General features: G+C 41.8%; 1 protein-coding gene across 3 annotated transcripts in view; it reads right to left on the reverse strand.

Moving 5' to 3' along the window:
- Positions 1-2,311: 2,311 nt before the first annotated feature.
- The window catches only part of pex14 (peroxisomal biogenesis factor 14), a 47,202-nt gene continuing 26,705 nt past the window's right edge, over positions 2,312-22,808 (reverse strand). Inside the window, exons 5-11 of one of the 3 annotated variants that reach the window (XM_034144868.1) lie at positions 21,254-21,379; positions 18,791-18,876; positions 16,674-16,776; positions 12,711-12,808; positions 7,493-7,584; positions 4,075-4,522; positions 2,312-2,700 (exon numbers count right to left, since the gene is read on the reverse strand). In XM_034144868.1, coding sequence (XP_034000759.1) covers positions 2,677-2,700; positions 4,075-4,522; positions 7,493-7,584; positions 12,711-12,808; positions 16,674-16,776; positions 18,791-18,876; positions 21,254-21,379 — 977 coding nt within the window. In that variant the 3' untranslated portion in view covers positions 2,312-2,676. Of the gene's footprint in view, positions 4,523-7,492; positions 7,585-12,710; positions 12,809-16,673; positions 16,777-18,790; positions 18,877-21,253; positions 21,380-22,808 lie in introns of all 3 variants that reach the window. The other 2 variants (XM_034144866.1, XM_034144867.1) reach the window with 2 other exon arrangements.

Raw genomic sequence — 22,808 nt, forward strand, 5'->3', positions numbered from 1 at the left:
TCTATTTGTTGGATGAGGACAGTGGGATCTTGTTTCGGGAACACGGTAAACAATTGCATATTAAGAAAACTCAGGGTGGCAGTCAGTGATTTGAGCTCTGAGGACTTTGTTGGAAATATCACCTTACAGTAAAGTATACAACATCCACACTTTTTTGCTCTAATGTAAATCACAAGAACTTATTGAAGCCGAGATTCTGATTGTTACTCAATATGAAATGTGCACCAGATCCTACAACTTTAGGAATGTTGATATACATATAGTTATAAGCAACAGTTATTAATTATAAAATGTTGCAGTTATTTAAAAATAATATTTAAAGGGGACCTATCATGCAAAATGCACTTTTGTACGTCTTTTATACATGAATATGTGTCCCCAGTGTTCCAGGGAACTCACCAAGTGTCAGAAAACACAACCCTCTCTATTTTCCTCCATACCCACATCTCTAAAAAAGGGGCTGCAACGGATCTGATAAAAACTGATCCAGATTTGAACACTGTCCTGACGTCAGGACGGTGGCGCTACGGCTATTGGGCCAACTCTCCACCTATCAGGGGAATGTGGGGTTGGGCCACGGCCGGCCATTGCCGCTCGAAAGCGCTGCAGACGCTGTAGTACATATGCCAGGCCTGTAAGTGGCGCTGTAGTCTGCCACAAAAGCAGCGAAGAAGACTTCCCGCCCATAGTTACCATGGTTACCCTTCTGTTTATTCTCCGCTGTGGCTCTTTTTCTCCCTCCCCGAGGCAAGCGTTTGCTCCCGCTGCTTTAATTCAATGCAATCCCTCCCCGTCGAGGCAAGCACTGTAATTCTCTCCGGTTAGTCCACCAGCAGATGACAAAGACCCACCTCTCCGCCTCTTCCAAGGAACGAGGGGACCGTGCGGCAGAGTTTCAGTTAGGTTTTCTTTCGCCGGTCAAGATGTCCGTTAAAGTTTAAATCTTCCGGACAAAATTAGAAAATTGCCGGTCAAAGGTCTTCTTTGTTATTTATTGAGCTTTAAAACAAATGAATAACGACTCTATAGGCCTATAATAATATAATAAAACACGGACGACGGAGATCTTTTTTTCTCCCCCTCTTGACTTGATCAGAGCACGGCTCCCCTCTCCTGCAGGGGGGCGTGGTCAGCTGCAGCTCACAGAATCAGCTCCGTAGACAGCAAACAGCACATAGAGCCAAATGAGGCATGGCTAATCTGGATATCTTGAAGCTCCTCAATGTATTCATAATAGTAATAGAATAGGAAACCCTTTATGAGAAGGCTCTACTCCCACAACAGAAACCAAAAGACACAGGCGATACACCTACAAATAAACAACTCTTCACACATTTGATGTGAAACTATGTCACCTACTCATTTCCAGAAAGAAAGCAAAAAAAAGCTAAAGGTTCCCACCATGTCATGCTCTCTGAAAAGTACTGTACTATTCTCCTCTGTATCTGGTTGTACAGTACATTAGAGCTGGTTTGGAGAATGAGACGAAAAGCTAATCTCAGTAAATATAAATGAAATCATAAAGTTGACCAGAAATGATTTTAGATTTCAAAGAGTTAGTGTATTTCTCTCCACTGTTAAAATGTTACAGTGTGGAGGTAACTAAATATGTAATGCTTATACCTGGGACACACATACGATGAAACATTGTTCTACACCAGGGGTGTCAAACTCAATTTCATCACGGGCCACATTAGCATTATGGTTGCACTCAAAGGTCAAATTCTAAGAAAAAGGCATATTTTGATGAAAAAAAGTCAAATTCTGAGAAAAAGTAAAATGAGAGATGCATTGTGGGACATGTAGTTTATGGACATCGTGCTTCTGTAAATCGGCATGTAACCGTATAATAAACATTCTTTCAAACTCTTGCGGGGCCACATGAAATGAAGTCGCGGGCCGGATTTGGCCCCCGGGCCTTGAGTTTGACACCCCTGTTCTACACAATGGAAAGTCAAATGTTTCCGATTTGAGTAATACCTAACATTTTGTATTAAAGAAACTACCTCATATTGTTTCTTGTTATGAGAAAACCTTCCTGTATCTGAACACAAACTACCACATTCACACATTAAAATGATAACTGCAACCCACTTCTTGCCTTTAATGTTAATTGAATAGAAGGAAATACATAATAGGTATATTAAACTCAACTATTATTTAAAAAAAGGCACCCTGCAAGTCATGCATTTTGCAATGTATCTACTAAAATATAAACTTGTGTATTGAAGGAAAAATATAAACATGCTCATAATACTAGGTTAAGTAGTAGAGAACAGTTGATTTAAAATGAACATAACAGAGATTTTACTTGAGTTAAGCAGATTTATTTCACATATGTACACCTGTGGCTGACATCCAGACAGTGATCAGTTACAGAGAGGACCAATCACAGGTTCTACAGGGGCTAAAAGCAAACGTTACATTTCTTGATTAGGTGCTTCTTTTAGCCAACCTTATTCATCCATACATAGTCATCTCTTCTGAATTAAAATATATAGTTTACATCGTTCTGCATCGTCTCATCATTCAAGAGTTTAACAGAAACTCAAACAACATCACTTGTAGGTCAGGATGGGTGTCACACGGATACGTGCAGAGCCCCTCTACCTCTCTGTGTTCCTATAGGCCATGTGACGGATGTGGAAATGGCACCAGAGCTGATATCCCTTCTTCTCACTCAGGGACTCTTCTTGTTAGCTGGAGACAGAGTGAGTAATTCAATAAGTCAAGTATTCATTTATTACTTTCCTTTTCAATCATGGGGCAATTTTTTCTTCTAACTTCCCCCAGCCACCTCCACACTGAGAATAAAAAAAAAGTGATTCAAGTTCTGCAACTTCCATCCGTGGCAGCCCTCGTTGTCTTACTGCAGCTTAATTACAAAATATTGGCGCCGTTTTCAGTAAAGATTACTCACTGTAGGAGGCCCTCCGTAATTTGGACCGCGGGGTTTGTCACGGGAAATAATACAATGGAACTGGGCTTTCTGTATTAGATTTTCTCTTTTAGCCTCCTTGACATTTCAAGCTGCATGAACTAATACATCTGTTATTTGTTGATCATTTGATTATTAACATACTTCACAAACCAAATCAGCGGCCCTGCTGGAGACACAGACACAGCTCAGCAGACAGTCTGGGTTTTCTCTCGCCTGCCACGCGCAAACACACTCGCTTAAGATGCACAATTCAGCCCTCGGTAAAAAGGAAAGCTGGGGAAAAAAACCATTCATCTTCCCCTCCTTTGAGCGTATGAGCACTCTGACACCGGCATGGAACAAAGCCCGTCATCACATTCTAATCTCAAATTTCAGGGCTTTTATTTCACCCAAATGCCACCCTGCTGGCCTTGTAAATTATTGACAGACTGACACCAATGCGAAAGGACACATAAAAGAGGCTAAAAGCTCCGGCCCTGGAAGAGCTTGTCCTCTCCTATTGCCATCAACAGGAGAGCGACGCTGCTAATGTTCCCTGGAAGCTCACGGTAACTTTGAGGCTGAAGTGTCAACATACGACTCCTGACCTCCAGCTGCATCACACAGGAGAGATATTGGCCCCTTGGTCTGTATGAAAGCCCTAGTACAATCACAAGGAAATGATGTGAATTATCTGATCAAATGATGAAAATGTAAAAGCAGTCAGTCACACATGGTTAGTATTGCATCCAGCCTTTTAAAGTCATTCTGATTTGACTATTTCTCGACATTTCTCCTTTAAAAAAAAAAAAAAAACAGCATGGTGGGTGGCTCGGCGTGCACTCATTTAGTTTGCGTGATGAAAAGTCAACCGTGGTAAGCCGTGTGTCAACTAGAAATCCAATATTTGTCAGTTTTACGTCTCCTCGCGCCTACTCCTCATTTAGCTCAAGAATAAGATGTTACAGACACAAATAGGAGCAGACAGTTAGGATGAATAAAATACCTAAAAAACAAATAAGTGAGAGCAGAGAGGATGAGAGAGAGTGGGCAGAGATGAGAAGCGGTGTTAGGAGAGGGTTTTAGTTTTCTACTGCTATTTAATCCACCTCGCTTTCAGTGCTGGCACCCTCGGGGCGCCTCAGTTTCTCCACCTGTTCATTCATCTGTCCATCCCCACGCCGGTCCACTGAGTGCATGCTTACACCGTCGCCGTCTTTCTCTTCTTCCTCTTCCTCCTCCACGTGGCTGACCACCTGCTCCACCTGCTCCTCTTCCTCTTCCTCCTTCTCCTCCTCCTCCTCCTCCTCTTCCCCCTGCACCTCCATGCGGACCTGGTCCTTCAGGTCGAGGAACATCGTTGCAGCGGTGCCGTTGTCTCCATTGATAACGTGAACTACATCAGGCTCTCCCATTGCATCCTGGGAGCTGTGGGGTCCATCTTTGATTGGGGACGAGTTGGCGGACTCGTTACTGACGGGGGAGATGTCGCTGCTGCTGGTGGTGTGGCTGACTGGCGGAGAGCCGGGTACCGATGGAGGCTTCAGAGGAATCTGCCAGGAGGGGATTTTAGGTATAGTGGGAGTGGAAGGGAATTGTTTCCTGTGAAAAAGGCGGGAAAGAAAAGAGAAAAGCATAATCACAATCTCACTGTGATCATCAGAGCTTTCCCACAATATAATCAGGCATTCTGCAACCACAAAATACATATAGCTTTCAAAGGCAACAAAGTGTTGACTGACAGCATATCCTCAACACCAGTTTACATTTTAGCATGCAGCAACACACGAAGCACACTATGTCATTCTCATAATTACAGCAGAGAAAATGGCTTTCCCCCCCCAAACAACCAGATGTTTGTCACACCTGGTAGAGATGCTCTAAGATTTTTTTTAATTACATCCACTGCAGCTTTTAAGATCAAAAAGACAACGCTGAATCGTAATGGGATAAGCACTTCTTGGTGTTTTAAAAAAAGAGAACAGTTTGGAGATGATTTGGATCATTTGAACAGGAAGGGAACACATTTGGAGACAGATGGTGATTCAGAGCCTTTAGTTTGTGATTCAAGCCTTCGCCAGAAAACTCATTGTGAGAGTCAGGATGAAGTCAAGAAAGCAAATGACAAAGGGATTATTGCTGATTAGAATGTACGAGGGGAACAAAACACGCTCAGCCAGACAGTTGTGAGGTAATTTTCGTCCTCGCCGGGTTTCTGATGTACACTTTTACTTCAGGCTTCATTATAGACGCTGATACATAATCATGCATGCTAATGGCCTGACTGAGCTGGGTTGGGCCTAACTAGATTGAGGAACAAAGAAAGAGAGAATGAGGGGATGTCTGGCAGTATACAAAGAGACCTTTGACAAAAGCAAATATTGTACACCTTGTATTAAAATGTAGCAGGTAGGATGACAATTTCTCCTGACTGACAAAGCCAAGCCAAGGTAAGGAGGAAGAAAGAGAGAAAAGGAGAAGGAAGGAAGGAAGGAAGGTAAGGAATAATAAATGAAGGAAGAAAGGAAAGTAAGGAGGAAAGAAGGAAGGAACGAAGGAAGTAAAGAGGAAGGCAGTTAGGAAGGGAAGTGAGTAGAAACAAATAAAGGAAAACACAAGAAAGGATGGATTTAATATGAAAAGTAGGACAACATGAAGAAACCAAAGGAAAGGAAAAAGAAAGAAGGTAAGAAGGAAGGTAAGGAGGAAGAAGGAAAGGAAAGGAGAGTAGGACAGAAGACAGAGAAGAAGGAAAGGAAAGGAGAGTAGGACAGAAGAAAGAAAGGAAAGGAGAGTAGGACAGAAGACAGAGAAGAAGGAAAGGAAAGGAGAGTAGGACAGAAGACAGAGAAGAAGGAAAGGAAAGGAGAGTAGGACAGAAGACAGAGAAGAAGGAAAGGAAAGGAGAGTAGGACAGAAGACAGAGAAGAAGGAAAGGAAATGAGAGTAGGACAGAAGACAGAGAAGAAGGAAAGGAGAGTAGGACAGAAGACAGAGAAGGAAAGGAAAGGAGAGTAGGACAGAAGACAGAGAAGAAGGAAAGGAAAGGAGAGTAGGACAGAAGACAGAGAAGAAGGAAAGGAAAGGAGAGTAGGACAGAAGACAGAGAAGGAAAGGAAGGGAGAGTAGGACAGAAGACAGAGAAGGAAAGGAAGAGAAAAGAAAGGAAGAGAGGATAAGGCAAGGATAGAAGGAAGGAAAGTAGGATGGGAAGAAAAAGGTAGAGGAAAGGAAGGAAGGAAGGAAGGAAGGAGGATGAAAAGAAAGAAGGAAGTAAGGAAGGAGGAAGACAGGTAGGAACTGAGGACCTAACTTGAACCCTAACCTCACTGGGGGAGATAACAAATGGTGTCAGTTTGCATCCATAACATGACTGAAGATGCATCAGAGCAATTATGAAAGTGTGGTTATCTCGCTTACCAATAAAAGCATTGATACAAAGAGGACCAGCTGATGCCTGCAGTATGCTAATCGACCAAGGCAAGAAAAGAAATGGTGTAATCAGTATTATAACCTCTAGCGCCTACATATTCAAGATTGATGATTTTGCTGTGCGAGTCATTTGGAAGAGCAATGTGACATGTGTTCTTTAATTGTATTTATTCAGTCACAAACTCTAACTTTCAGACCTTAAACCACAGAAGTGTACCGTGGAAGTGGGTATGCAGATATAGATGCATAATAGGGGTTTTGTAGTTTTGTAGTATGTTGCTTCTTAGATTTGATAAAGATATAAATATCTTAACTAAATGTAACAACTCACAGTCTTCCTCAGTACATGGGACTTTCATGCTCATGTGCAACATGTAACAGTACAAAGACAATATTTCCTACATGAAATGCTCCCACAAAGTGTGCGAATAAGAGGCCAAAGACACATTTTCACTGAGTTGGACAGTCAATTAAATATATACCTTTTAAAAGATTTTCATGTTCATTATAAATGATTTCCAAGAAGAGCCACACAACAACCCGTCTGGTTTTTCTGGCTCTTCTGACGCCAACAATATAATCATTATAATTAATCTTCATTTGTGTCCTTATCTGTCAATACACTGTTTTATGTGCAAACCAAAAATAAATATAACAAATGTCATTACAAAGTGGCAACGTCAGATTATGTGGATAGTTGAAACATATTTAAATGTTATGTATACATGAAACATGGCCTAAGTGAACACATTACATGTTTGAGTAAATTATATAAGGCTGTTAAATGGTTCAAAAGAACTGCATCCAGGAACATTGAGTGGACGGACACACACACACACACACACACACACACACACACACACACACACACACACACACACCACACACACACACACACACACACACACACACACACACACACACACACACACACACACACACACACACACACACACACACACACACACACACACCACACACACACACACCACACACACACACACACACACCACACACACACACACACACACACACACACACACACACACACACACACACACACACACACACACACACACACACACACACCACACACACACACACACACACACACACACACACACACACACACACACACACCTGCTGAGCAGTAAGCCCTTCAAAGAGACGATCTCGGCCTTCAGCTCTCCAACGGTTTGGTTGTCCAGGACACGGTGTGTTGAAGACGAGGTCTAGAGGAAACGCACAAGACACACAAAACAAATGTCACAGACACACAAAACTGTTCAGGTCACATGTAGGGTCAACACACAAAGTCAATACACAACTTTCAACAACTCCTCTGTGCTCAGTCTCAACAACATGAAATCATAAAAAAAGCTTTGTATGAAAAAAAGGACAAAGGGTTCAAGGTAAACAAATATGGTAAATGCAAATGCTAAAAGCCACATGTTTTTGTGTGGTCAGGTCATTCGTCGCCATAACAACGGTGGTGATGACAGAATGGAGGACTAACAACCCCACTACAGCCACTTTTATGGCGTTGCCTGCTCAGAAAGTCCAGTGAGTGTGAATCATGCTGTTTTTACATAATTTTCCATACTATCTAAAAAAAGATTAGGCCAGTGTCCTGTGTTTTGGATAATGACTTTATCTTGAACAATGGACACATTCATGAAGGTAGACCATAGTTTGTTCTTTTTGTCTTTTATCAAAGGCATGTGTTATCACATCGCATGAGATGCTTCAGGGTATAAAGGCAAGTATTTGAATGGCAAATTGCTGCAGAAAATCTGTCTCTGCAGCACCTTTTAGGGTTGGGCATGACCTTACAGAGCTATGACATGACAGGTTTTGAGAAGTAGAAAACATCGAGGCAGCTGTCAATTTGGATGATAAAACAGAACTGGTGCGAAGTTTCGTCACCACAAACAAATGGAAATCGTACTCAAATAGGCCCAGTGTGGAGGTCAAAATAAAGTTTTGTGAGATGATTACCAAGTTACCACATTTTTCTTTTGAAATACTGGACAGTTGCACAGCTTCTTGGCGCTCCAAACTATCCAAATGAAACCTGTAATGGGGCACCATGAGAAGGCATTGCTTGGCTTAAGTCTCAACCCAAAAAAGATTGGGAACCAGTGATGTAGATAATTGCTCCCCATCCGCGATGCGAAAAAGAAATATAACAAACATGTGCGAGAACAGGGGGAATAGACTGATGAGACCAGAGGGAGGAGAGCGAGAAGACATGGGAGAAAGTGGGAGAAAAGAAAAGTAAAAACTGTAATTAAGACTCTCCTGACTCACTGGAGGAAGCTTGTTAGGAAGCCTGGACCCCCTATCGAGGGGAGAGGGATAACTTGGACTCTTTTGCTTGTAATTAAATCTAAGAGAAATTAATTGAATCACATCTGAAAGGGATCAGACTCATTTACAGTGGAAGGAGGGAGGCAGAGGAGGAGAAGTGAAGGGAGACAGAAAAGGAGGCTTTTTTTTTGGCTCTTATCGACTCCTAAACCCCGCTGATAAGCAGCCCTGCTTTAAAGGTGGTGCATTGGAGGCCTGCTGAAGACACTCTTATTACAGCCGTCACCTCATTAGAACCATCTTAATCCCTCGCCTCCCCAAGGCACCCGTATAATAAGGCTGGATTCTGCTTCTCTCTCATTTTACATCGGAAAAAATTAATTGCCGTATGGGCTGAGCTAAAAGACTTCCAAGGCAGAGAATCGACTTAAGAAGTATGCAAATTGCTCCAAATAACTAGAAATTATTTCTATATCACTTCACATTAGAAGAAAAGGCTTTAGAGAAGGATTGTTAAGCGCCAGCTACATAATGTGCATTATCTTCCAAGCAGCACTATACAATATCACACATCAAGCCTTGTCACACAACACTTCCACTGACATATGTCTTATTAAGTCTGAAGAAACCTAATTAAATGTTGGGCCAGGACTGGATTTCAGCTTTGAGATACATTATGAGAGTGTGTACACACATTGTGTAAGAATCTTGTGTTAAGTGCACTAGCTGCTTAGGTGGAGCTGAGTGGAGGGGTATCAGTGACTGGAGAGATAGAAAAAAACACAGCTGACTTAAAAAGCCCCTCCTGAAGAGCTGACACATATCCCATAGACCGCACTGTGTATATGATGTGATGTTTTAACTAAATCATGACCAAACTATTTAACTTCTGCAGTTACTTTTGCAGCTTTCTTGCAAAAGAATACCCGTCATCAAGAAGATATTTACAGGTCGTATGTCTTTGTTACCAATTTTATTTAAAAAATACTCAAAAGAAAATTATTATTTTCAAAGGTTGAATATGTGAATATGTGACTTAAATGTAATCTGTATTATTTCTAAGACTTAAATGTTAAACTTAGCAGTTCTCCTGCTGGTTTCTAGGATTTAAGCATGTAGCTTTGAAAAGGTCTGTCTGCGTATATTTATGACTTTATACACCATTCAATGATTCTACGCAAATGTCGTTATTCATTGACCCACCTGCTCTCATTGACTGAATAAATGAAAGCAACAAAAAATATTAAAGGTTCAGAGTTGAGTGGAAATGTCTCTGCTGCTCTTTCCTCTGGGGTTTGACTTCTATCATACTTCCTGGTGTGCAGGTGCAGGGCTCTGAGAGCTCTGTTTGGCCTAAACAGTGGAGAACATAACTCTCAGCTTGGCACTGCATATCCAAAATATCATCATGCATGAACAAACAACCAACAACCAAATGAACCCACCAGCCACAACCCAAAACAGGACTAAGCCCTGACGAGAGGAGCCACCCAGTATCAGCCACCAGTGTGATGGCTGGTTGTGATTTTGTCGTGTAAATAGTGTACATAGTAAAGATTTGCTCTAACTGGTTTAAAAGCCTTGTAGATAATGACTCGGATGGGTGCCTGGGTGTGAAAAGGGTCGGACTCTTTCTGCTGGTTAAGTAAGTGGTTCAAGAAAAAAAAAGAAAAAAAATGTATCACCAGCAAAGAAAAAAAAAAGACTATCAAGTCTAGCAGCACCCAAGGACAGCAACGCATCTGGCTAAATGAAGATAAATGCCTGTGGACCATTAGCAACAAGATAAGATCTTTAACAAGGCTTGTTTAAGAGTGTCTGAAGGCAAATTAATTCACAGTTACTCTGCCGGCAGACAATGTGTTTTCGTGTAACGCATGTATATTTATGATGGAATTAGTTTCAAAGGAAGTCCCCAGAGGAGTGTTTTTGAGTGGAAACACTGGTACAGTGCAATTGATTTTACTCTATTTATGCACTTTCCCACTGGCAGTTCATCTCCCGCATACAAGGAGGCGGTTTCTAATCTTCTATGTAGTATCCACTAATAAAGAGACCGATCAGTGAGTTGAGACAGCAGGGAAAACACAGTTAACAGGCAGATTTGTAATGATAATGGAGCACAAATAGACTAGACTGTTTAACATCAGAGCTGAATCATCTCATCCTTGGACAAATCTATCCTGAACACCACTGGTAGAACACAGCTGCGTGACTTTGAGGAGTCATGATAACTGAGAGAATTGTGAAAAAGAGAGGAACTGTCTCCGGCTCTAAAATATGGAAATGTGCACCATCAGCGTGTGCTGCGTGTGTGCACATGAGTCATCTGTCTGAGCTCACTTCCATAATGAGGTCCCCAGTTTAGGGACAGTAAACTCACTCCGCAATTGAGCGGTTTCCAAACTACGAGAAATGTTTACTTAGCAGCTGAGGAAACAGAAGTCTCCATATGTTTCGGGTTAAAGGCACATTTCCGCGTTGAGAGGTATAATTGCTAAGCGTGGAGCACTTTGAGCGGCGTGGTGAAGCAAACCCTGAAAGCCGCAAACGGTGAATGATAAGTAGCTCGCCAGCTCCAACATGTGTTTCTCATCAAACATCCCGGACCTGAAAACAATTTCCCAATTTCCCCCGTGGCCTGAGACAACAGAGGGCCTTGTGCCGACTCGCAGGGAAAATTTAAGATCAACACTATAGCTATAAAGCAGAGTTTATGATTTGTTTAATGGGTGTTTTGATTTGAATTATACTTTTTATACACTACTGCTGTCCAACAAGGCACTTATAGCAAATGAAGTAGACACTTTTTAATCCAATCTGTGATTCGGAGATGACAAATGAAAAGAAAAAAGCATTCCACGTCCCTTTATGCTGGAGAGAACTCATTGTTTGAAGTGTTCCTACAGCCTGTCTGATAGGAAACTTTAGATAGATTTTAGATTTTAGACCAGCTGACTTGGGCCTCTTCTGCTTTGTACTCGCTCAGAGGGACTGTGTGGCTTAGATCTTGAAACAGCCAAAAATGAGCTATGAGTCGTCAGTTTTTGATGAACCTCGTCCAGGGAAGAGATTCATATTTTTTTCTTTCCTCATTTGTGCCAAAGCAGATGTGTCCGCATATGTTTTCCTGCGATTTCCAGATGCTACAGTGAAACACCCATGTGCTTAACAAGCTGTGGACATAAAACATTGTCTAAGATTGTCTCTTCCAAGGCACTTTTTTTTAAAGCCCAGAGATCATAAAGCAATTTATGAGCGGTGTTATAAAAAGCAAGCAACATTTCATCTCAGCACATAAGTTTTTAGACCAATCACTCACACCGTTTCACCTAAACACTTACAATTCTGAGTAGATTATGAACACTGTCTATAAAAATCAAGGCGAAGAGGAACGACAATATGGTTAAAGATTATGGTCCAATGATGAGATGCACCATACCTTTTTGCAGCTTGTGTTCTGATGATATACAGTATAATAAGGCTGTCCATCTAAGGTGGTTATGACTCGGGGAAGCACTGGAGGTTTTAGTACACAGAGGCCTCGAGAAACCTTTTCTCTCCTCATCAATCTGCAGATTTCAACCTGCAACTTTACGTTTACGGAGCTCTTCTGCAATTTCAGAGTTACTGCCTGTCTAGCTCTCCTCAAGAACATTAATCATACGTAACAAACCTTGAAGGTGCAGTCCATAACTTTCATGCTCAAACTACAGTTAAGATGCACTTCTTGCCAGTGAGGTGTAAAGTTGTTTCAGCTCATTGTGGTTAGTTTGGCGAAAATATATATATATATTAAATAAGATGGTACTGTACTTGTGGATTCAAACTTGCATCAGACAGACCTTCAAAGGCACCTCTGCTTCAAATGTGCCAATTTCTGCTGTAACTAAATTAAAGTAAAAACAACTACAAATCTGGAGTACGATACTGTGATGTGAGATATAGGTCGATTTTCAGATGTTTAACTGAAATTACTGACATTATAGCAAACTGATTGTGCTGGTAAGAGAAGAGCACAGAGTTGCTGATGAGGTGTTTTAGCTACCTGTGATGAAGTCAGCTCTTGAGAAAGCTCCTGGATTTTCTGCTGCTGCTGGATCAGGAGCTCCTGGACGGAGACCAGAGTCTGCTGCAGCTGGCTCACTGTGAAAGCAAGACGGTAAATTCATCAAACTTAAAAAAAAGAGAGAGATTATGTTGTTTTGGTACCTCAGAAGTTAACATTTTCTTTCAAGCGTCGTCGACAGAACAGATGAGACTCAACTTGTGTCAATGATCAAAGCCGTCCTCTAAGAATTGTAATCAAAGTTAATACCCGGTAACTTAAGTCGCAGCTTTTTGGTCCGAGGCGCTGAGGGTAGAGGGGGGGGGAAGGGGGCACATAGGATGGAGATATTAATCTCTAGTGCCTGAACTTAAATCAAATAACAGTCTCTAACCTTCCATTATCCACCCAGACACTGCCTTCTAATGCATCTTAAATCCTCAAACGATCAACAAAGGAAAAAACAAGGCTCTCATTTGGGAGGAGGCTGCCAGACAAAATGTCCCCCCTAATCCTAATAAATATTGTTCTTTTTCCATTGACTTTGAAGATTGAATTAGTTCAAGTGTTGGTGTTGGACGAGGGTGTATGATTTCAAATAACACCGAGCACAGTTTGTTGCCCCCTGCTTCCAGTCACGCGTGTATTACCAAACAATGCATTAAGTTTCCCCGAGCTGATTATATTACAGAAAACCAATAAACATTCATATAAATCATGGGCGTGTAAAGTGTTAAATCAAGCCTAATAGGATTAACATCAACAGATATTGTGGCGGTCCACTGCTGAGGTTGTCAGGCCAATGGTTAAAAGCCTGAGCTGCAGCCGGCTGGACGGGATGTAAAGAACCTTCCTCTCACATTAACCCGGGACAAAAGACAGAGCTCGGCTGTGTATCTTTTGAAAAACACAACACACACAAGATATTTGATCTTAAAAAAAGCTAATATCTTGTAGTAACACCTGTGTTTAAATGGGTGGAGCAGTATCAATATAGGTGGGGTGCTGAACGTTTGATCTTTTCATGCGCGCAGAATCCTTTGGAACACGTGTTTGAGCAGGATCGTTGGTTGGAGCCAAAAAACTCATTGTGCAAACAGTTTCAGTTTGTTACCGAATTTGTGCTCCAGAGGGTGACCAGCCTTTCTGAAGACGGTAGTAAAACTAAAACACCGCGGCCATCCCTGCTTAAAAAGGTGTTGCTATGACAGGGTGTGCACGCTAAACCAAGAGCAGCCCTATTAGTCTCTGATTCCACCTCACCACAGAACAGCTTATCCAGATGTGTGTGTCAGTCTGCCAGCCTGTAATACTGTGCCTCCTGAATTACCACTGGCACCGCTTTTTCAGCCACTTCAGCCAAACGCTCCAAATCTTTTCATGTCCCTCCACAAAGTTAACTCCTGGACTCTTCGGACACTTGACAAAAATGCATAACTTCTCATCTTCGGTTATCACAGATATGAAGCCAAGAATAATGAAGTCAATGACTTTGGCCAGGCATGAATCAGAAGGAGGCTGTAGCCGGTGTGTGTGTGTGTGTGTGTGTGTGTGTGTGTGTGTGTGTGTGTGTGTGTGTGTGTGTGTGTGTGTGTGTGTGTGTGTGTGTGTGTGTGTGCGTGTGTGTAGAATCGGAGACAAGATGTGTGAGGCTTGCAGCTGCTGCGAGGACGGTGCACATTGTGTATTCAGTAAATTATTCAGTAAATACCTCGATATAATGTACACTACATATGTCCAGGCCTGTCTCTGTCTTTAATGGCCAGCTGGTCACCAATATGGCTCCCACCGACAAAGAGTGCCCAAACAGCCGCACAATTCCATTACAGCCTGGGTGCGCTGAAGTAGTTCCAAGATCCATTCATTAATTGTCTGTGTGAAGTTGTAGGCAAATCATAATGGGAGTCAAGGCCCCCTTACTCTCGAGTTGGGGCTGGCGAGAGAGACTAATGTGGTCCCCATTCAAAAGGATACATCACCTCATTGCGCCCGGCACTAGAGAAATACATGAACTTTAACAAAAGGGGGTTCAAGCAATTGGCAGCAGCGAGGCAGTCGGTCGCTATTACTCAGTGCAGCGAAGAGAGAGGGAGCAATAGGGAGAGGAAGACAAAGGGAAAGCAGAGGGAGAAAACTCTCAGTGTAATTGCAACCCCTCTCCCCAACTGTTAACTACAACAGTCATTAACTACAATAGCAGCTTGGCTACTGCAGTCATAGCAAATTAGTTCCCCACACTGGCTGAAGAAAAAGACTCATGTTTTGTTTTTTCCACTGGAGTCTCACCTACGCGGTGTAAAGCACAGGAGGACTCTCACTGTGAAATCCTGTCTGAACCGACAAACAAAACAGGGTTTGTAAGTTGGCAAATCTCCAGAAAGTGATAAGTACACGAAGAACAGGGAGTGAAATAGACAGAGGAAATGTGTTTGCATAGTTGGGAGAAAATGACCATAAAAGAGCGTATATTTGTTAATCAGATTCAGGGTGGCACACCTTGCACGCGATTGCACACAATTGCTGCCCTACATCTACTTTAACCGGCCAGAAAACAAAAGCCTGGGTGTGACTAGAAACAATGATAACAGCAATATTTTCATCCTCACTATGTCGGTCCGTGACAGGAGCAGCAGAGTCAAAAACGTAATTTGTTTTAATTTAGAGATGAAGGGGGAAAAGTGACAAAGGATGGTTGTATTAGTCTCGCTGCAGCTCAACACCCAGTAAACACATGCATGATGGTAATTCATACCGTTTTTAAACAAAGATACAATCACTTTAGTAATGCAATCTTTAGCCAATAAACTTGTGAGGTTATTGCAAAACACCTTTAGGATTTAACATCTCATAAATCAAAAATACCTACTTTAAGGAATATGCCATCAAAATTCATTCACAAATTCTATATTTTCAGAAATGCCTTAAATGTTTGATCTTATTTCCAATTACCTAGTGCCTTTTAGTTATTTTACTTAAAGCATGCTTTGAACAAACAACGCTGCATATTGTAAGCTTTACAAAAAATGTATATCACTTTTTATCTATGCAGGCATAGGTTTAAGCATGCGTCGACAGTGTTTGTTTAGTTACTCTCACTGACAGTGGGCGACAAAAGTTCTTCAATCCAGCTTTTACGTGTTGTGTGAAGTGTCTTTGAGTATCCTGAACAAATATATTCATATTTAACTTTCAAAACTCTAGTTTCAACTGTCATTATTTCCACCAGACTAGCTATCTCAAATGGGAATTGATAACTTTCCGGTGAAAACACACTCCAGTTCAACAGGACTGCTAACGAGACCAAACTTTCTCAGAGTGCCTCTCTCATTTACGCCTCCCTCGATTTTTAATTATACTGACGAAGAGCAAGAAAGCATCTTTCTCCCGGCTTCACTCTCTCTCCATGTCTGACAGCGAGGTTGAGATTCCTCACCTGTCCAACACGGGAGCCGCACCTGTCACCGTGCACTTAATCACACTAGGGCCAGTGCCGAGCCCAGACGCTACACAGTGGCATGCCACACGCACCTCCTGCACGCAAAAGCACTCACACACACAAACACACACAAACACACACACACACACACACAGAAAATTAAAATGAACTTTCTCGCAACCTACAGGGAAGAGGGTGGATGACGATGATGGTGGTGGAGGTTTGGATGGGGGTGATGTTGGTGCAGGGGGAGACGGATGGAGGGGGGGGGGGGATGAGAGAGGATGGGTGGTGGGGGGGGAAAAGTTGTCATTTCCCAACTCCTCATTAATATTCCGAGGTTAAGAGCTTTTCAGCGAAACGTAATTAATTGAGCCCGAGCCTGACAGTAAACAAGCAATTTCAAATTAAAGCGAAATGACAGCGGCGTCATTTGTTAAAAACGTGCGGGGGCCCCAGATTTTGGCGACAGATAAATGAGGGAAAATGTTAAGGAGGGAGAAAGTGATGAAGATATTAATCTTCACCTGTCTGTGTCAGCGTGCCACTCATTGCCGCAATGTTGCTCTCCATCCTCTGCAGATGCTTCTTGTCCTCTCGGCGGCCCATAATGAGGGGAAGGATGTATTTCTGCAATTAAAAGCATGGCACAATATTATAATTCTCTCTGGTGGGATGGGGCAGAGGATGAGGAAAAGACAGGGCCACCTAGACTTGGCAGCATAGGGTCAAAAGCATTGTTTTATTGGACGAGTGCCTCATTGTCTAAACTGCCTGATTATGTGCATGTTATTTTTTTTGTGGCAGAGTGCCCAAGCAACTGATAAAGACATGTCCACACATCTAGTGTTTAAACCATTAGTTGATTACAAAATTAACCAACCTTTTTGATTAACCATTAGTTCTTCAAGTTACTTATCAAGCATTTATGTCAAATAGTTGCTGGTTCAAGATTTGCTGACACTATTCCATACCATTGTTAATTCAATATCTGCTGGGTTTTTAGACTTTGGTCAGAAAATAAAAACACTTTGAAGATGCATCCTTAAATGTTGTTCACAGGTTTCTATATATAAATAGACAAACACATAAAACAAATATATTTATACTAATCTACAATGAATCTGTTAGTTGAACCACTTCAAACATATTTCGAGCAATATACATGAATAAAACCCAGGAAGGGACAGTGAAAATAAGACAGGCCTACTGGGAAAAACATGGCGATGAACCCTGAAAATAGTCTAACAAAACCCCAACAATGTCATGTTGTTTATCGTCTCGCTGCCGCTAAATAAACAGAACTCCACCAAAATGATATGTTTGTCTGACAGCCAAATGAGGAGGTTTGCTATCCAGTGTGAGTGTCAACCAGATGAGCCGCTGGTGAGTGTCTCACTGAATCCTTTACATATGAGCAGAGATCCAAGCTCACCAAATAACATCAGAGTTGATGTGGTCCTAGAGGGCCGCACTGAACTGCAAACCTTTGTTTAAAAGCTGAATAAAGGCGACTTAATACCTCACAGCCGGTTTGCAGCCCTCAGCTGCCCGAGCCGGGTTTTCCCTCCAACTCAGGTGGCAAGCCGCAACACCAGTGCAAGTAATAAACACTTTTTAGAGAAAAAGATTAAATGAGTGTCAACACGTAGTAATTAATAAGTGGGTTGCTGGGAGTGTGATGTTTACAAGGTGCGCCATAACATAAATAAAGTATGGGCAGAAGCCTGGACATATGGTGCGACTGGCGCTACGCTCCAGTGACATGACAGCAACCTGTGCCGTCCCGCCGGGGTATCCCACCTCACAGGGGACCAGTGGCTGGCAAACCCTTTGGCACGTAGGAAACAGTGGACTGGTACAGTGTGTGTTTTCCTCAGTGGAAGAACACAGAGACAAGGGGACTGGGCATGTGCATCCTTATAAAAAAGCTGCGTAAAATGGATGAAATAATAGGACATAACAGGATCTATAGAGAAGTCAATATGTCCGACAGGGTCAGGTAGGCATATGCAAGTACATGATACGCGCTCCCATTCTCTCTCGTGCACACACAGAGGGAACGGCCTGTCATCCAGGCGGAGAGCTACTGCTAGAGCTCCTGTCCTCCTCTAAAACGAGAGTAATGGCTTCCACATGCCACTCAGACTACTACTAACAACCACTATGGGATTAATGTCACCGGGGACAAGGGGCCTCATGAGCTCATGTTCAAGGGCTGCTAAACCCGATAAAAAACCAGGGTGATTATTTTTAGACGGTAGGACGTCAAAAAAATAGTTGTGTGCTGTGTTAGCAACTATATTTTTTAAAGGGAAAAAAATGTATATGGAGAGGAGGAGGGACGGGGAAGTTAAAAAGAAGGGCTTCAAATGAGATCATACTTTGACGTAAAGCAGAGTGGCTTTAATAACAAGACCAGAGTGATGTTACATACTGCAGAGGCGCCTTCTATTCTAGCACCATCATTCATCATGAACTGATGTACTTGCAAAGCCCACCAATTTTAATGTAATATCAGGGAGGCAGTACTGACAGATCTTAGGATGCAAAGAATAATTTGTAAAACAAATTTTAGAAAGATTACCTGTGAAAAAAGTCAGTGAGGAAACACAAAGAGCAGGAGAAGCAGGGGGTAACTTACTTTGTAAAGCTGATGAAAGCCAAAGGCGATGCCAACCATAATGATGGTGAGGGCACCATAGTCTCTCCATCTGTAGCCTGTGGGACCTGAAGGGGAGGATAAGTTGCTTGAGGTTAATGTGAAGTTGAATTTTAGCTCGAAAGTTTATATCATACAGGCTTACATTAAAGTTTTTGATGAACATTAGATTTCGTTATACTTTTGATGTCCCTCAATGTTACATAATCATTGCATGGTTGTATTCTGTAGATGCTGATTGATGGAAAAAAGTTGTGCTGCATCACATTACTGTGACAATGTAATTTATACTTGCTCTAATTATTGTAATGTTATTTGAAGTAGATTAGACAACAAAAGCACGTTTGGAACATCTCCTAAATAATTCATTTTAGACTCTAAGAAATAAATGGACGCTAATGGATGCCTTGAACTACAGTAACAAATAGATTTATCATCTCTTAAAAAGCACAGCCATCTAGTTTGTTGAATGAAAATGAAATGTTTAGTTTAGACAATTTGTACTTAATGCAAACCAATAATGTGTTCCTTTAAAATAAAGATATCGTAAAAAATACATTCTTAAACACTCAATGAGCACAATGCAGTACAAATGTTGTTCTTTTCATTACAATCAATCATCTATTTATCCATCGAGCTGTTTACATTCAACTCTGACCTATACAGGGTTAGGCCAACAAAGCATCACGCTCTCTATCCTGCTCTTCCAGAAAGGACACCATTGTCTTCCACTTATTTTGGGGTTGGGCCTAATACAGTGTTTGCAAATAAACCTTTAAACCACTAAAATGGACAGGAAGGTAAGTCTTTGTGTGTCTGTGTCTCTGGCTGTGTGTGTGTGTTTAGAAGTTGACTGCCTTGCTGAGTGACAGATAATGTGAAAGTGTGTCATTGTGCAAGCTGTCATCTGGGTAGGCCAACTGTCTGTCAAAGTGGAAATTCCCCACATAAGAGAGGCATTCAACTGAAAATGTCACTAAACAACAAACAGGTCTGCAGGAAATATACTGTGAGCTTTTTCTTTTAGACACTCTGGTTGTGCCCAAATGAATATGAAATTATTAGCGGCTAAGCCACGAAAGTACGCCACTGATATTCTATTACAGGTCTGATTTCACCTAATGGGTTATGTGGTACGTGTTTACTGGCTCGAAGTGAGTAAACCAGATTGATCTTGTGCCTTAACACTTGTGTGATTTGACATGCAAATCAAATGAGAGACCCACTGTCATGTTGGACTATATGGTATTTCTCAAGGTGAATGCCATTTTATTCTTCTTACTCAAGGGCACGTTGCATTGCTGATGCAGCATTCAGGGATGAACCTCTAACCTTTCCTATCGAGAATTTTGAGTCATTCTCCAGCATCCATATGGTAACCACATAAATTTGGGTCTTCATCAACATTATAGCTGCGATAGACTGTCACCTATCCCAGAATACCTTGCTTCTGAAAGGCCTGGGAGTCCTTGGGATAGGTGGTTGACCCTGAACAAGCCTCACTGCATCACACGGTGTCTTCACCTGCTCTTTCCCCCCCGTTAGGACCTTTCATTCTTCCTCTGTCTCTCCTTTTTCCTCTACCACTTCCACTCTGCCATCTTCCTTTTTTTATTTGGTCACTTAAGCTGTGGAACTGTGGTATCCATCCCCCGTTTTTCCAATCTCCTCTCAAATTTATTGGGTTCAGTGGAGGCCTTCCTGTCCTTCTACCGCGTGGAAATAGAGATCAGAGTATCCATTACTTCGACAGAGATGGATGCGGGTCCCCATGCACCGTCCCCATAACAAGGACATCAAAGGGAGGTAGCCCCCTCTTTTCAGCGTGACCCCCCATACAAGACTTCCCGCTCTCACCTCATTATGCAGCTCCCTTATAGCCATTTTGATATAAAACCCCCCACTATGGACGGAGAGCCGCGAGTCTCCCTAACTACATGGCCATCCCATCAACATCACTTTCATTACAAAACATGAGATGCCAGGGGAGTCAAGGACAGTGTGGTAATAAATGAGGGTGGAATACATCTGGAATCATTGTCATATGGGTTAAGCATTACGCGGACTTCATTCTGCATTGGTAAATCAGTGGACAGCACTCATAACCTCCTGAGGTAATAAAGATACAGGTTGCAGTGTGGGGTCTTGCCAGTGTGGACCCCTTTGAAACAGAATGGCAAGAGACTTCATGAGCTTGTGCTGTGCAATGTCATATCCCTGCATCATAATTCATTGTTGTATGGCAACATGTATGTACATATTCTGGTTTTGATACAGATAATCCTCTTAAAGGGGTTTTAAATGAATAGTAACAAGAGGGAAGATGTCTAACAGCAAACCTGATTAAGGTTTTTTAGACTTCTTTCTTCAGATAAGAGTGCAGATAAGTATCAATATTACGTATATGCATGGTATCAAAGGGAAGAAAAGGATGTGTGCACTCACTATGTGGTGCAAGAGCCAGCTGAGTTGCATGGTGTGGATGTGGGGGCCCCACAGGGATCAGAGCCAGGACTTCTTCAGTACTTCCAGAGCGCTGGATGGCTAACTCTACCTCCACATCCGTGAGCCCTGGAATACAGACACACACGTTAGAGACGTTCGGAGGAGGTACAGTCACTGTGTGTTAATGGGAAACACCAAATGGCTCCTTTGCCATCATAATCTATGCTTAAATACTTCCCAAGCTGCCCACAAATCTTTTAAGTACAATTTAGAGAAAGTATGACAAATGTTCATTCAATTTTGCCTAACCTCCTCAAAAATGCATTTTCATTTCATAATTCAGAAATTCCACTGAGAGTTTCCGTTTCAGGGACATCCATCAAAGGCAGATAGCGCGGAAAGGTTCACACAATGAAATTTGAAACTCTGCTAGCCTATTAACTGCCACCAAAGGCAAAGAAAATAAGAGTCTGTCCACTTCTCCATTTATATTTCCCATGTGGAGATTTCATACACCCCAGACAGCGAAAATGCATTATTTTAATTTCTTCATTGTAATGTAAATGTATTACATAATTTTGCAAATGCCAATATAATTTAATCTTCAGATCTTTTTAATGATTTTAGTGATGATTAAATTGCAAAGGGCTCCCTGATGGAGAATCTGAAGGGAGGAGAAAAAAATCTAATATGAACATCTCCTTTTGTGGAAAGAAAGGATTTTATTTCAGGCACCATATGCTGTGGGTCTAATTTTCTAATGAGCAACTTGGTCTTAACAAAAGAAAATAATTACAACTATTGATGAACTACATTAAAAAAAAACATGAACCAATTCATAATAAACAAAGCTGAAGACTAAGAACCAAAATAAATGACAGTAATATTAGACAATTATGAGCATGGTTTACCTTACGATAAAAAACAAGCAAAGTCTGTATCATCATGTGGTCCATTGCTTATTGTGGTCTAACAGAGTATCTCTCTCACTAACATCTCACTTCCTTTGGCCATTTCCCTTGCTTATTGACAGAAAATCCCCTTTGTAAGAGAGCCTTTTACTTGCACTGTTCCCGGAGGATTTAGAGAATTTACACAAGCTCAGAATAAGCTCCCTTCATCCTTTCCAGAGAAATCGAGCAATTGGAAAAGGTTCAGTTGCAGAGGTTCAAGAGATAGTCCCACGTTTTCATTAAAAGTAAGTGCTCAGAGCCAGATCCTAATATCTCTGGTACTGACCTCCAGGGTGGTCTTTACAAGAGAAGCATACAGTTACACCCAGGTGAAGTATTAATATTATAAACTGTGTAAACATGTACAGACGAGCTTTTAACTTCTTCAGGTTTTGAATATTTCTTATACTATGATTCAATTATCCTCCCGTTTTAATGATCTATTGAACCTTTGCCCGTATCAGCGGCGCAAAATCATGGAAAAAAACCTGCGCTAATCTACCACACAGTTTGTGCCAAGAGGAGGTCCCTCCCGTCACCTATTTAAATGCTCCGAGGACTTCAAATGGCCATGAAAATGGTTGAATAATTGAAGGCAAATA

Source organism: Trematomus bernacchii, unplaced genomic scaffold, assembly GCF_902827165.1.
Source record: "Trematomus bernacchii unplaced genomic scaffold, fTreBer1.1, whole genome shotgun sequence".
Classification (NCBI taxonomy): Eukaryota; Metazoa; Chordata; class Actinopteri; order Perciformes; family Nototheniidae; genus Trematomus; species Trematomus bernacchii.